Source organism: Simochromis diagramma, unplaced genomic scaffold, assembly GCF_900408965.1.
Source record: "Simochromis diagramma unplaced genomic scaffold, fSimDia1.1 OVJJ01000361.1, whole genome shotgun sequence".
NCBI lineage: Eukaryota > Metazoa > Chordata > Actinopteri > Cichliformes > Cichlidae > Simochromis > Simochromis diagramma.
In genome coordinates, this window is record NW_024386860.1 from 3,507,378 (window position 1) to 3,522,367 (window position 14,990).

At 38.9% G+C, this 14,990-nt stretch overlaps 3 protein-coding genes across 8 annotated transcripts in view; all 3 read right to left on the minus strand.

Moving 5' to 3' along the window:
• Positions 1 to 132: 132 nt before the first annotated feature.
• LOC120732280 (RIIa domain-containing protein 1) lies at positions 133 to 2,049 on the minus strand. The gene is made up of 4 exons (XM_040029755.1): positions 1,725 to 2,049; positions 1,567 to 1,643; positions 581 to 627; positions 133 to 412 (listed from the first exon to the last, which is right to left on the minus strand). The coding sequence occupies exons 1-4, from the start codon at positions 1,806 to 1,808 to the stop codon at positions 342 to 344; spliced, it is 279 nt and encodes a 92-aa protein (XP_039885689.1). The 5' UTR covers positions 1,809 to 2,049; the 3' UTR covers positions 133 to 341.
• A 251-nt stretch (positions 2,050 to 2,300) lies between these two features.
• On the minus strand, positions 2,301 to 12,266 carry il6r (interleukin 6 receptor). Of its 5 annotated transcripts, XM_040029753.1 has the most exons (11): positions 11,949 to 12,262; positions 9,229 to 9,861; positions 8,079 to 8,202; positions 7,506 to 7,684; positions 7,234 to 7,403; positions 6,952 to 7,096; positions 6,058 to 6,230; positions 5,831 to 5,961; positions 5,587 to 5,618; positions 4,271 to 4,379; positions 2,301 to 4,131 (listed from the first exon to the last, which is right to left on the minus strand). In XM_040029753.1, exons 1-11 carry the CDS (start codon positions 12,154 to 12,156, stop codon positions 3,870 to 3,872), a joined length of 2,166 nt encoding a protein of 721 aa, XP_039885687.1. In that variant the 5' UTR covers positions 12,157 to 12,262; the 3' UTR covers positions 2,301 to 3,869. The 5 variants fall into 5 exon arrangements, 3 of the variants coding, with proteins under 3 accessions (XP_039885687.1, XP_039885685.1, XP_039885684.1); XR_005695566.1 differs by lacking the exon at positions 5,587 to 5,618 and having other exon boundaries at positions 4,017 to 4,131; positions 5,819 to 5,961; positions 7,506 to 7,678; positions 11,949 to 12,266; XR_005695565.1 differs by lacking the exon at positions 5,587 to 5,618 and having other exon boundaries at positions 4,017 to 4,131; positions 5,819 to 5,961; positions 11,949 to 12,263.
• Positions 12,267 to 12,652: 386 nt separating this feature from the next.
• atp8b2 (ATPase phospholipid transporting 8B2) overlaps positions 12,653 to 14,990 on the minus strand; it is a 28,643-nt gene continuing 26,305 nt past the window's right edge. For both annotated transcript variants that reach the window (XM_040029757.1, XM_040029756.1), the window contains 2 exons: positions 14,107 to 14,709; positions 12,653 to 13,965 (listed from right to left, as the gene is read on the minus strand). In XM_040029757.1, the coding sequence (XP_039885691.1) occupies positions 13,867 to 13,965; positions 14,107 to 14,709 (702 nt within the window). In that variant the 3' untranslated portion in view covers positions 12,653 to 13,866. The remainder of the gene's footprint in view (positions 13,966 to 14,106; positions 14,710 to 14,990) is intronic.

The window sequence follows — 14,990 nt, forward strand, 5'->3', positions numbered from 1 at the left end:
GATAAATAATTCCTGTATATCAGCCAGGTTAACCAATAATTTGCATTTTCTTGTCAGTATGGCTTTCTAGAGTGTGGATCGTGGCTTTAAAAAACATTTTATTGTGTAATTTATATAAATACTTGTGGTGACGTGACAAAATATTTAATACCACTCAAGGTATATCAAGGTAATTATACATTTAAGGATTTTGATTAATAAATAAGCATAAAACCCTTTAGGACCCTTGTCCACAAACTGGACAATGGAGCAACTGAAGCAGCATCATTGTTCCAAAAAACATAGTCCATAAATTTTTTTATCAATATAGAGAAAACATAGGTGAAGTTGTTGGAAGTGTTTCAGTTCGTCTGGCTGTTTCCTTCCATTTTGGGGAGAATAGTTTCTTCAAGGTTTGGGTTTGAGAAGTGATCTGAAAAAGTCCAACAAAAGAGAGAAATTGTAAAAAACCGTGGCAGACTTTAAATATGTATTTATATTTATTCACTAACTAAACACTGGGCAAAAGGATGAATGTGAAAATAAATAATAGTGACCAACTGGCCATTTTTGGTGTTGATGCACACTGCACACAACTCACCTGCAGCAAACTCACGGATGTCAGCTGGCTGTTTGTGAAGCACATCCCTGTGAGGAGAGGTGGCAAATAACAAATTATTGCTCAAGTAGACTTGAGTGATGGTGCTTTAAGCTTTGGGCTGTCTGGAGGCCTTTTAAAATTATTCTTTGGACTTGGGCTCATTGTCAGTCCATCAAAAGAATGGTTATTTTAAGTTTGTTTGTTTGTTTATTTGTTAGTTGCAAAAGGCAGACAATATCTAGAGAGCTCTGGGATGTCCCTAAAGAAGCCTCGAGAACTATTCCTGAATACTACTTAACAAAATTACAAGAAAACTTTTGTAAAATCGTTTGTATTTTGCTCCATACTGTATCCACATGCATGTTTGCACAAATTTAAATAAATCACTGCACATATTTCCCATTTTCCCAGACAAATATAAAGATATGAGACACAAGACTATCACACAGTATAAGATGATGATATATTGCTCAGATATTAGATTAATTATTCCAGAATTATTGAATTGGTTTTTTATTTTTTGAGGCTGTTAAAACCTTTTTTGGCAGCTCCAAAATCCATTTAAGCAGGGAAAACTCAGATTTTAATACTGATGTTGTAACATGTGTTAAAAATATGATACAGAGACTAAGCTTGAATAGCAGAAACCATATTGCAGTACATTTATTGGTGTAAATCCTTTTCAGGGTATACATATATTGTATTATTATATTGTAAAATACACTGTAATCTTTCATACATTTCTTTGAAAGGGTGGCTGGTTCCATTGAATGTACAGAGGTTATTAATATAATATGTTATACACAGTGAAAATAAAATGAAAGTTTGCATATTACCCTAGAAGTGTAACATTTGCTGTAAGATAAACAAATACAAACAAAATTTAACTTAAAGCAGACAGTGTTAAGTTCAACAATAAAACATCACAAACATTTTTTCCCCATTCAGCATGTATTTTTGTGATATTAATGTGAACTTGAGCAGACCTTAGAAAGTCGCCTATGAGTACGTCTACTTCGGGATGCGACCTCAAATACCTCTCGTTGTCGATTCTCGTCTTGATCTGGGTCAATGCGAAAAGCATTTCAGGACATAGCTTACAAATAAAGGTGGTATTTTAGCGTTGAGAAATGCAACACGTTACCTTAAACTGTCGCAGTTTCTCTTGCTGCTCAGCGTTTAGTACAGAGACGTCTAGCTTGGTCACACCGCCTGTCTCAGCCATCATTTCTCTAAGAAAATGCTATTTTTCTGTCTAAGTGCGAACCCTGCAGTGTTCACTGACTGCAAATCTACAGCGAACCCTGAAGTCACGATAAGCACGAGTCAACCGTTGCTAACACAGTGGTTTGGCAGTAACAGTTGCTATGGAAACGAAGTACCGTACACAATGAACGGCAGTGTCCGCGAGGTGGCGGCGTACGTCAATACCACGTTTGAGCCGTTGCTGTGCAAAAAAGTGATTGACTACTAAATAACGATTTAATTCTCTCTCTCTCTCGCTTTTGAAATCTTTGATCTATTTGCTTAAATAGGCTGCAGTAAACATGATCTACAAAGGGGTTATATATTAAATGAAGAAATATCCTGCTTTGAAACCATCTTTATTACAATCCATTCAGCCCTTTTTGGCCACGTTACAGAACAGTGACACTATGTATGTATACCTTGCAATTTCTGTTGCCTTCTTGGCCAGATTTCTCTTGAAAAATACTTTTTTTTTTTAATGTCAGTGACGCTTTTTATTTGGAACCCCCTGGAAAACCAATTACATCTTCTATCTTGTGACGACTATTTTTTCTCCGGCTCAAAACGAGTTAGTATCATTCTTGACAGATCGACATGCTTGACATATTATATACCCATCATTTGGATATGAAGTCACCAAAACTGCCCCACTGCTTCTTGGCCATCTCATTCTCACAATTACGCCTTCACAACATCTTCTGACAGGCAACCGTTTTCATCAACTGTTTATACATTTGTTAAGCACTGTATGTGTTGGCATTGCCTACATATTACATATATATATGTAAATATTTATATCTCTTGGCATGTTACTGGGGTTACAGAACCAAATATATGTGGTAAAATGTAAATAAGGATTTGTGGTTGAACAGGATAAAAAACAAAAACGAATCCACACATGTCCTCCTCCTCCTCACTTTATATAAATGTCACACTATTAAGCATTAGTAAAGTATTAGCAAGTGCCTGATTTATCATTTATACATCATTACTCCCCCTTAGTATGCCATTTAGACTTGCTATTAATTCTTAATAGTGTGACTTATTAAAAAGTGCTACTAATGTTATTTATTCTTATGTTTTATTGTTGTTTTTGTACTATTTTAACATGTTTAAAACTCTATCTATCTATGCTGGTCTAGAAACATACAGCTTATTCAAAAGTAGCTCACATTTGTTTATTTGAAAGGTTCCCTTGCATTCTTATAACAGCAGGTGAACCATTTAAAGTCCACCATGTCACTGAAAAACTATACAAAATAAGTTGTTGTTTTTTCACTGTGCAATAACTACAAAAATCAAAAGCATGTTGGGGACTATGACTGTCCCAGTCTAAAATCCCAGGCAAACAGATGAAGTATTTACAAGACCTCAACCACTACTTCTGCAAACCCTGCATACATTATGAACACCCTGAAAGGAAACAATGTGATATATTTGATAACCTTTAGCAATATATACAAAATTCAGACAGGTCAGGTTGCTCAAAAATTGTAAATTATTTGACCTGCATAACACATATTTCAGTTGCTCTGATGCAGGACAGTAAACTCTACATAGCTTCAAACCTGGGACCTTCTTGATACGAGGTGATGGTGCTAACCATCAGACCACCATGCTGTGTGTGTGTTCTCTGACATGCATGGCAGGCTGGTGATTCTAAATTGGCCGTAGGTGTCAATGGTTGTCTGTCTCTCTGTGTTAGCTCTGAGACACAATGACCACCTGTGCAAGGTGTAGCCTGCCTCTTGGTTGGATGGATGATGTAGGATAGAGAAGGTAAAGGGCAACTCTTTGGACCAGTCACACAAAAAAAGTGTTTAAGAGGTATTTTAGGTATGAGATAAAGTTAGATAGATAAAGACAGATAGAAGCAAAGTCAGAAAGCTGCTTCTGACTTCAGAAAGCTGCTTCTGACTTTGCTTCTTGAAGTTCAGTGGAGAACATCGCGCCATCTATAAAACTGGCACGGAACTGGAAAACAGTCCAACAGTATAAGTTGCCACATTTTCTGCCTATAATTCTTCTTTCTGCACGGCTCTCATTCCCTCTGGAGGAAGAAATAACTTGTGTTGTTGAAGTGCTTGGCGTCTGTCATCTCTCTCAAAGGCTTTTGTTCCTCATTTTCTTCACTTTCGTTTTCATCACTTGGTGGGTGCTCTTTGTTGCTCTTTGTAGGGACAAAGGTCACCAAAGCTACTCCTTCTGGGGCAACCGGGACAGAGGGCGAAGGTTGAGATGAGTCATCACAGAGGGTGGTGAAATAAAGACTGTGCAGTTTAGAGATAAATCTGTCCTTGTGCCTGAATGACAATTTAAAAAAAGAAAAAGAAATATGAAAATGAAGGAGCTGACCGTACATCACATCTTAGAAATGACTAATGTTATGTCATAAATCTGCCCTTTTTTGAAGAGATGCATTGAAAGTGCCAATGTCAGTACCCGAAAGTGTAGATGGCCAAAATGACAGACAAGATAGCGAATAAACCAAATATCCACAGCAAATGATGTGGCCACTCTTTAGGTCCATCTGGTGTAAGTTTTGTGGGATCTGTGGTAAAAAAGAAGGGTAGACTGTGATAAATCTTAACTGAGCAAGACAGCATCCATCTAAATACATCTGAGTGCAACTGAACGTCTGTGTTTGCGTGTAGGTGTGAGGAACCATAACTCCTGAGGCCTGTTTTTGTTGCAAGCCTGAGTTGTTATGATGACATGGTTTCCTGTTAAAACCCAGGGGGCAGAGGGGATTTTCAGCACTAACAACATTTAAGAGTTCCCTCCCTTCTTTTGGCTCTCTCGCACACACACGCACACACACACACACACACACACACACACACACACACACACACACACACACACACACACACACACACACACACACACACACACACAATCACACACACACACACACACACACACACACACACACACACACACACACACGCATAAGTAACTGTAATATTTCACAGTTTGCATGCCAACTCACCATCATCATATTGATCATCTGAACCTGAACCTACGGGGTAAATAATATATTTTAAAAACATATTAGTAAGATAATAATAAATGATAAACCTGAGATAACAAGGCAAAGTTGTATAAGGCAATTTTAAAAAAGACTGAAATTGTCCATTTCCTAAAGAACTATGTCAGACTGCAATAAGTAAGACATGGTTTAAGTGGTCCCAATAAGCAGACAAGGAGATGTTACAGCAGGGAGGAATAACTCCTGGGGGAAAATTATTCTAAACTGAATTCTGCAAACTTTTCAGGTGTTTATAGCTATGTTAGTTCAGAGTTGCCAAGCAGCAAGACTTGCTTCTTTGGTTGTAAGAAGTTTTGGGTAATTTAGCAGACAAATTCTTTACCAATTAAAAGTCAATATGGCCTAACACTTGCTTTCAAAATAAAAAAGACTATAAATAATCCAACATGATAGTGCCTAATCCAGCAGAATCTTGTTTCTCTCTTTCTCTCTCTCTTTTTTTGGAGGGCTGTTTCTTCCTTATTTTAAAAACAGGCTGAAAGAAGTGACCATTAAAGAGAACAGAGAGTTGGACTGATGTTTAAAAAGAAAGGGTTTTTTCACCACAACGAGGGGAAGTGCACTAATGGTACACGGTCAATATCTTGAACCCCTAAGCCACTGAGAAACTTCTTAATAATAATAATAATGGATTGGATTTATATAGCGCTTTTCAAGGCACCCAAAGCGCTTGAAAAGCTATTCATTCACTCTCGCATTCACACACTGGTGGTGTAGCCACAGCTGCCCTGGGGCAGACTGACAGAAGCGCCCCTTAAACATCTGTCACAGGATTTAAAGTTTAATTTCATTCAGCACAAATAAAGTCCACTCAGCTACTTCTGTGAAAACTTACACTCCTGTACTGTGCTTTAATTGAGCATATAGAATACTTACTGATAAACTTAAATATAGTTATTTATTTTATTTTTTAGAGGTGTGTGTGCGTATTTATTTACCCGTTGGGGGGCTCACAGGATAAGGGTATACTCCACTCACTCCACTGACCATCATGTTCTGCCTTATACCTCAGCTGTATCAGGAAGTCAACGTCAGGTGTAGGAGTCACTACAATGGTGTAGGAGCACTCTCCTTCAAACTGCTGTACCAACATGGACACATACAGGCAAACGTCTCCATTTACTGACACAACAGAGTGTTCAACTTTTCACAACTAAGTAAAACCTTGTCTACTTACGTTTTCGCTGTGAAAGGAGAGGTTTGTTTCCCCGTATTTGATCTCACAGATGAGTCTAAAATTGTGTGGCTCCTCGAAGTTTGTCGGTAAACTCCAGGACACCGTCATCATCGTCGTCATATCCTGTCCTTCCTCCAACGTCGCTGACACGATTAACGGAGGCTGAGGCTTCTCTGAGGGATCAGGGACGAACATGTAAAGGTCTTGTATGTGGAATAATATGACTAGTTTAAAAGATGACGAATTTGTCTGTAATTTACTTGAATATGAAATAATAGTCAGATATATTTCACAATTAAATGTTTTGCAATTAGGAGCATTACAACTTATCCAAGGGTACAATAATAAGTCTTTAAATCATTACTAATGTGTTTAATATAAACCAGAAGACTTTCCTAAAAATGAAAATATGCTTATTTGTTTTCTTCTTGGGAAATTAGCTAGTATTCCTCTTTCATGTCTGTAGAGCAATTGTGAAAATCAATCAGAAGGCATCTTAACTTACAGACGGGCAAGATTAACCAATAAAAACAGAACAAAACAAAACATAGACCACAAAGTGGTTTCACTTTCATGTCTAAACTTCGACTTTAAAGGGAATTTGAAGTATTTAATCTGGGAAGGTGCAACAGGACACTGTTACTCATAAACTTTTTCAACCACTTCATCAACTGGTATCCTGAATGCTGAGCCAATCTGCACATATTCAAGTCATTCATAGAGGAAGAAAAATTGGAGGCTGTATAAATGTACATGAGAAGATGTTTATGCAAAGTTTTTCATGAGAAAGTCTAATCATATGGCACAGAAACAGAAATACTACCTCGTCATGACTCTGTGTCTAGGATGGATCATTTTTCTGATTTTTTTTTTCTTGGGTTTGTGTAAATTTACCTGTCCAGCTCTTAGCATAGGTGGATGGACTCCATTCACTCCATTGTCCATCAAATTCCTCTTTAGCTCTGACTTGTATCAGGTACTCAACACCAGGCATTATATCAGTGATGGTTGCTTGCCGCTGGCCATTAACTGGCAGTACCTGAATACATACATAAAAGACAAAAATCTCTGAAACAAAACTGCATTTTCTGTTTCATGCTAGCGTAATGAACATTGAAAAAAAAACAAAAAAACATACACACTTAGTAGTTTGACAACAGGTGTCTCAGCACTGACCTGTTCGTTACCAATTGACGGTTTGACAGGGTTGTATTTAACTTCATAGATCAATTTATAGAAGTTATCTTGCACCTTCCAGGATGTCGGTAAATTCCAGGAGACCGTCAGCCTGTTCTTCTTTCCTTTCTCCTGTCGGACTGACACATTTGACGGAGGGTCTGGTTTTACTGAGGAGTGGGAACAAACACAGTGAGCACAACTTTAAAGCACTTCAGAAGGCCAATACTCAGTCCTGTCATGGACACATGTACTTTGACTTGAGCACTTACAATTTTTTAATGGTGTAAAGTACTTAAGGGGGCTGGTGACATTGCCTGTGATGCTTGTAACACACATGTAGACCAGGTGAGGGGTTCTCCGATCATCCTCAATGTGGTCCAGAGCACACCAACAGCGAGAGAGCCGAGATGAGTATGAGCATGACACTCGCTTGAATTTCTCTCTTGGTTTGAGAGAAGGAAAGGAAAAGAACAGTCAGTCACACAAAGATGGACATAAAGGAAAAGAGAAAGTGGCCTACAACAACATTTCTAGTACATTAGGCCCATTTACAACTTTCATACTTTTTTTCTTTTTAATTTTTGATCTCAAGTAGTTTACTGGAAATAGTATTTATTTATGTAACAGCAATGTTAGCATTTTGACCGCACAAGATTACAAGTTTTGCAACATACACCAATATTGATCGAGAACACACCACAGTATGCACATTTTTTCATCCATGGCTTGCACACATCAGTTTTCCTGTATGTATGTAAATACAGGAGCAAAATATTACTTGATGATCCTTTTAAAACACAACACAAAGCACTCATGGGGGACTTCAAGTGCAATGAACTTACTTTTTACTCAGCAGGAGGTAACAACTAGGCTGCTTTATGGCGGCTTTCTGAGGCATTCCTTCACAGCGGATTTTACTACTGGGCGACTTTTTGTAGCAGAACAGACTGGGAGGCTCAGGAGAATCTAAGAGATAAAGAAGACATGTAAACACACTGTTCACCCATCCATTTTTAAAAATCAATTATCCAAATAGGGTCCTCTCAGGCTCTACAGCCCTCAGGTAGTTTGTTATATTGTTGGCCTTCATGACAGCACGATTAGAAAAAGACTGAACTATGTGTTGTTTTAATGGCTGCCAGGAGAAAGCCTCTACTCTCTTAAAAAGATCATGGCAGCATGACTTAGATTTGCAAAGTGGCATGTAAACAAACCAGAAGAATTTGGGAACAATGAACTTTGGACAGACGATAGTCACAACACCACTTTTGGTGATGCATATCAGCAACAGTCTGGCACAACGTGGAGTGATGATCTGGGCTTGTTATTTAGCCACAGGACCTGGGTGCCTTACAGATATTGAGTCAACCGTGAATACTTCTATGTAAAAAAAAAAAAGTATTCTAGAGTCAAATGTGAGGCCTTCTGTTTTACAGCCAAATGTTGCCCCATACTGGCTCATGCAACAGGACGACGAGCAATCACAGCAGCAAAGCTATAACATATCTGAAAAAGAAAAGAATCGATGTGTTACAATGGCCCAGTCAAAGTCCCGACCTCAGCCCGACTGGTATGCTGTGATGGGGCTTCAGGAGAGCTGTGCATAAGCAGTTCAGTTCAAATCAATTATATTTATATAGCACCAAATCACGGCAACAGTTGCCTCAAGGCAAGCTTTACATCGCAAGGTAAAGACCCTAAAACTGCTAAACTGCAAAATATTTTTGGTGTCACTATTTAAAATTTGAAATTTGCCCAAAAACATTTAAAGTCACAGTTCACCCGCTGGTTTGTTTACTGATTGTCTATCAGTGAGTCGTGTGTACAACATCAATCCTGACCCAATGATATACAAGTTCTGAGCTGGATTTAAAAGATGGATTTTAAAGCCATTTGCCTTCCACCTATAGGCTTTTTATTTGAAAATGAAAGCATGGATGGAATTATATAACCTTCCTCCTCCATCACAAAGTCCTCACTATGAGAACTCACCTGCAACGATCACCTTTAAGCTAAACTTTTCTTTGCCTTTGTGATGACAACTGTATTTTCCAGAGTCTTCCATTCTCAGTGAGGCCAGAGTTAGCGTTGTCCCACTCCTCCCGAATTTAATTTCACCCCAGTCCCTGTCTTCTGTCCCCACTGTCATCGTGTTCCACTTCCACTCAGGCATCACTTTTATCCCCCTTGTTACCCGGTTCACTCCTTCCCCCACTTCATCCTGTTCATCCTCCTCATAGTCATCCTCAACATCTGTTTCTCCAGTGGTCCAATGAGATTCGTCCTTCAGCGATCGAGTGGCCCTGGTTGGCTGGACGATGTGAGGAGAAGTTGTGTATCCTGCATCTGAATATATGAGGCTTCTGTTTCCTCCTGCCTCCGTGAAATGAGGGCTGTAGCCCTCACTTACATTCTTCAGAGAACTGTCATCACTTTTGACTGAAACTGCACTGTTTTGTATATCATTTGGAGCGGCTGGTGTCCCGTTCGAAGAACCATCCCTTTTGTTGATGTTTAAGCTGCTTCCCTTCAGACTGATCTTTACACCATCCACCCTCACATGACCGCCACAGGTCAGAAACAGCTTACTGCCCAGCGATAAGACCAACACACCTGGAGGAGGGTCTGCAGAAAAACACACAAACACAGAATCTGTAGAACTAATAAGAACCAGAATCATTTTTGATGTGTGTGTGTGTGTGTGTGTGTGTGTGTGTGTGTGTGTGTGTGTGTGTGTGTGTGTGTGTGTGTGTAATGTTTGTGATTTGATTGTTCATACAGTGTTTTGTACAAAATGTTAGCTTCTCATTATTTTCAGTACTGGTTGTATTTAACTAGGCACAACACAGAGCGACACATTGCATAACCTCCACCCCAACTTCCTCTTTTAACGTGTCTCTCATCTTCATCATTTCTTTTCAGTCTTGTATTATTTCTAACATTCCCCGTAATGTTTCAGATTTTCTGCTCAGACCTCACACAGTCACTTATAACCTGACATGTTTTGGTTTAGTATGACTTGCCTGAACTTGACTGGGTTGAAGTCATAGTTTCATTCCCCTCAGTCTTTAGTAAAACAAATCGTTTTGCTCTTGCCCAGTTAACCGTTGTGTCTTTTTAAACATCTGATAAGACTTTATCTGATAAATCTGATAAAATGGAGACTGAAGCTGAAGCTGATAAGGGCCTGATGTAGAATCAACAGCCACTATGTTATATGCTGGTACTGGGTTAGTCCTTCTCTGTTCATACTGACATGATAACATCACACAGTCGCTATAGAAAGTTATGCTTAATTCAAACTAACTTAAAAATAAAACTAAAACTAGATGTGAAAAAAATAGTTACTAAAAAAAAGTCGACTTTGAAGAAATTGAAATGAGCTTAAATGATTTTGTAAACTTGGAAAACTAACTAAAATAAAGTAAAAATGGAGAGAAAATATCCTTTTAACATTTGTTAGTTTTGTAAAATTTGTTGTCACAAGTTTCCTGATGAGGCTTTGACTGACTTTTTTTTTTATTTTAAACTTGTTACTTGTTACTTTTAAAAAGCTCTCTCTGTCTCTGGTATATGGTTTCCAGACAACAGTCAATAAAGAAACTAAAACTGACATTGAAACTAATAAAAAAATAAAATTAAAACAAAACATTTTCAGTAAACTGAATTAAAAACAAGAGGTCAAAATAAGATCCACATAAAAACTAAGCTTTCATGCTGTTTATGTCTGATCCTACCATCCACATGTGCAGCAGAAATTGACACATCACAGCAGCCAATATTTTCTGTCCAGTTTTGATGAGCCCTGTTAATTATAGCTTCGCTTTCCTCTTTTTAGCTGACAGATGTGCTGCTGCTATAGCCTATATACTTCAAAATTCAATGTGTTGTGCATTCAGAGACCTATACACCTTCATGCTTCTGTTGTAACTAGTGAATATTTGAGTTGCTGTTTCCTTCCAATCAACCTGAAGCAGTCTGGTCATCCTCCTCTGACCTCCGGCATCAACCAGACATGTTCACCCAGAGAACTGTCGCTCACCTGATATCTTCTCTTATTTGAACCATTCTCTGTTTACCCTATAGACAGATGTGTGGGAAAATCCAGGCAGATTCTGAGATACTCAAATCAACCTTTCAAGAATCACGCCACATTCAAAGTCAGCTACATCATCATCTCACATTCGGATGCTCAGTTTGAACTTCGGCAGGTCGTCTTGACCACGTCTACACGCGTAAATCCGCTCAGCTGATAAGACCGGCATACTTGAACAGGTGTACCTAATGAAGTGGCCGATTAATTTTTGTTTGTTTGTTTTTATATGAATTTTCCTGACTCTGTGCCTATAATATTTATAAAATGTAAAGTTTACAACAAATTAAAAAAAGCTTGTAAAATTAGCTGCTAACGCGTCATAACATTTCCCAACAGGATAAAAACGCATTTTCCCCGAAAGAACAAAAGCGGAAAGAGCAAGAAAAAAAGTTTACTTTATATATTATCCTGTAATAATACAGTGAACTTCGATGAAGTAAATATTTTTAAACGCTGTGATTTTCAGTTAACTCCAAAACTAGACTCCAAAAAATCCTAAATTATAATAACTTTAACTTTGTCACTAAATTAGCCTAAGTTTTTGTTATTCTTAATAACAAAGAAAACAGATGAAGAAAAAAAAATTACATTTAGACAATATGAGAGGAGAGGTTACCTTTTCTGGGACATGTTCCTTCAAAAACTCCGCTGACCGGAGCGAAGAACAGCAAAAGGAGAAAAATCCCCATTTTTACCCAGAGAGCCTCCTTCCAGCGGCGGGTCCTCACACCATCGCAGACGGCAGCAACTGTACACTGACCCCACTCAAACTTTTTACACCGTGAAAACAAGACCGAGCTATTTACACCACGAAAACCGCTCATGCAACACCAAAACCCCCTGTGCAGACAGCAAAGTTAAAGGCGGCTCTCTCTGGTTGGCTCAGTCTGCTGTCCATGAGACCCGTTATTGTGAAATCCCTGCGCTCTTCCCCTTGTTCAGCGCCGTTACACAGAGGAAATCCTCCTCAGCATCAAAATAAGCTCCCCCAACCCAGCGAAAGCTGAATATAGCTCTGCTATATTAATATTCATTTATGAAAAATCTCTTAACTTAGAAAGTTCCTTAAAAATATTTTCACATATCCTGTTTTCTTACTGTAGTGTTTTTAGCACATACACCATGGCGCACGAAAGGAAAATGGCAAATGTGGCAATACAGACTGAAGCTTTTAATATTTCATTATATATATATATATATATATATATATATATATATATATATATATATATATATATATATACACACACACACTGGGAGTCATTTCCACCTGAAACTTCGTTTGATGGGTAAATCATTTGCACAGACACAGCATGTTTCCCTCATGTGAAAGACAAATCAGATTTTTATTCAATATCATTCACATCCACACTTCCACAGAGACCTGCCTCCTGCTAAAACTGTACAGTACATTCATTTAGACCAGATTTTGCAGATCACGTGAACTGTGTTTCAACTGCCTGTTGCTGACCGTAGTACAGAGAGATGTCCAAGAGCAGGTCAGTGTTCCTTTGGTTACCCTATTTAATGATTATCCAAGTCTGAGGTGCATCAACACTTGGATTAGTGGAGGGGTGGAAAAAATAAAAGAAAAAAGGGGGCGATATCTTGGCTTTGTTAAGGCATGATTGTCCACAAACAACTTCCTTTCTTTAATTCATGAACAAAAATGAATATAAAGCACTTTACTGGAGTATATGTTTACAGTACGGATAAGCACTACTGTTCACAATGACAACAATCATGATTAGGAATTTAACAAATCACTTTTTTTTTAAAAATTTATTTTTCTTCTACCTTTTCTTTTCTGCAGAACTGGCCTAAAGTGAAGTCTTTCCATTCTGTTCTTACGTCTGCGTTACATCAGAGGCACATTAACATGATCTGGCCTTTGTTAGACCAAAAAAAAGGCCTAGCTTTAAATCACACATAAACACATCAATGTGATGCAAAAAAAGCTAATGTGGGAAGAGTTACAGTATAACAAGTAAGAACTAAACAAAACAGACCTTTGGGAGAATACTTTAAATTAAAATACCATTCTCATTGAGAACCTTTGCAGATAATACAGCTTGCACTTCACTGGTTAAAACTGTTATGATTCTGCTTGCTCATTCGTCTCATTACTGAGAGGTGCTGAGTGGCTTAGTTGTGAGTGAGGCTTGTGAAATAAGCAGAAACAATCTTTCAAAGGCTACTTTGACATTTGCTTCTGCACCTGCTTCTGTCCCTCAGTTATGTACTGTAAATCTCAAGCATTCATTAACATAACCACCACACACTGTGCGCTCAAATATCTCACCAGTAAATCTTAATTTATGGCTGAGAAAGTTCATGTCATAAGACGATATGTCGCTTCCTGCAGAGATCCGGATGTAACTGATGCATTTTGAGACAAGAACACTGTGCGGGTAAAGTTTTTTTTTTTTTTTATAACAGTCTTTGTGTTCTCTCCATAAAAGCACACAGTGTGTACAGTTTGTGTGTCTGGTACACGCAGTAAATATAGAATTCATCCATCAGATGTTTACGTTTCACTTAATCTGGTTGGTTTCCTTGGCAATAGAGGTTGGGCCCGGACTGTTGGATGAACTGGCACGAGATGCAATACCCTTCCAACCAAACAGAGCTTCCTGTTGGACAAAGAAAGAAAGGTTATGTTTTAGCTTGGTGTTAGAAGAGTTGCATCACACAGATATAAAAGTGCTAGTGTGTATTGTTGCATTTGTTATATAACTGTTGTGTTACTGCTACATCATAAAACCTCAAATGACCTGCACGGTCCCCAGAGAAAGGGTCCAGCCTCCAGGTGAGTCTCCCCCCTGGGACTTTGCTGCTGTGGGGGTTACAACGCCAGAACTGGTGGCCTGAGCTGAAACTTGAGACGCAGGAGCTTCTGCATCTGGTGCCAAAGCCGGTAAGGTTTGTGTGACTGAAGCAGGGATCATCTGTGTGTTCTGAGCTGGTGCCGCAACCGTTTCCTCTTCGATCGGTGTTTCTTGAGAGCCGCCCAGAATAGACGAAGAGTTTGAAAGTGGTGGAACCGACACAGAGATGAAACTGGGTGCTGGGCTGCACTCCCCTGAGGTGCTGGGGGGAGTGTGAGTATGCTTCTTCCTGCGGAGCGTGTCAATCCAGCTGGAGCTATGTCTGGAGGCAAAGGATGCCAGGGCCAGAGACGAGAGCCTCATATTTTTCCCTGATGTGATTAGCTCTCCAAAGCCTTCCTGATGGGCGAAGGCATAGCCGGATCTCCTTGAACCACCACGGGCACCCAGACGGCCCTCTGACACACTGCCGGTACCACGCCAAGCGCTTCCAGTGTTACGACCTGGCGGCTTTCGTCTCTTCTGCCGCACCAGCTGAGTGTAACGAACCTGGAGAACGATGAGACAGGAAATGGGACATCGTTTCAGCTTATAGGAACACGGCTAGTTCACCATAGCCACACAAATAAGATCATCCAAAAACAAAAAAAAACAAAACAAAAAAAATTCCCCCAAAACAAAACAAAAACTCAAACTAATATTTACGCCATCTGACAACAAAATAAAAACTGAAACTTTCAGTGAAACTTTCAGTTTTAGGACTTCTAAACCATCACATTTTTTCAAACTTTTATGCATCCTGCCTTATTTTTAGTCTTTGTAGTCTTTGC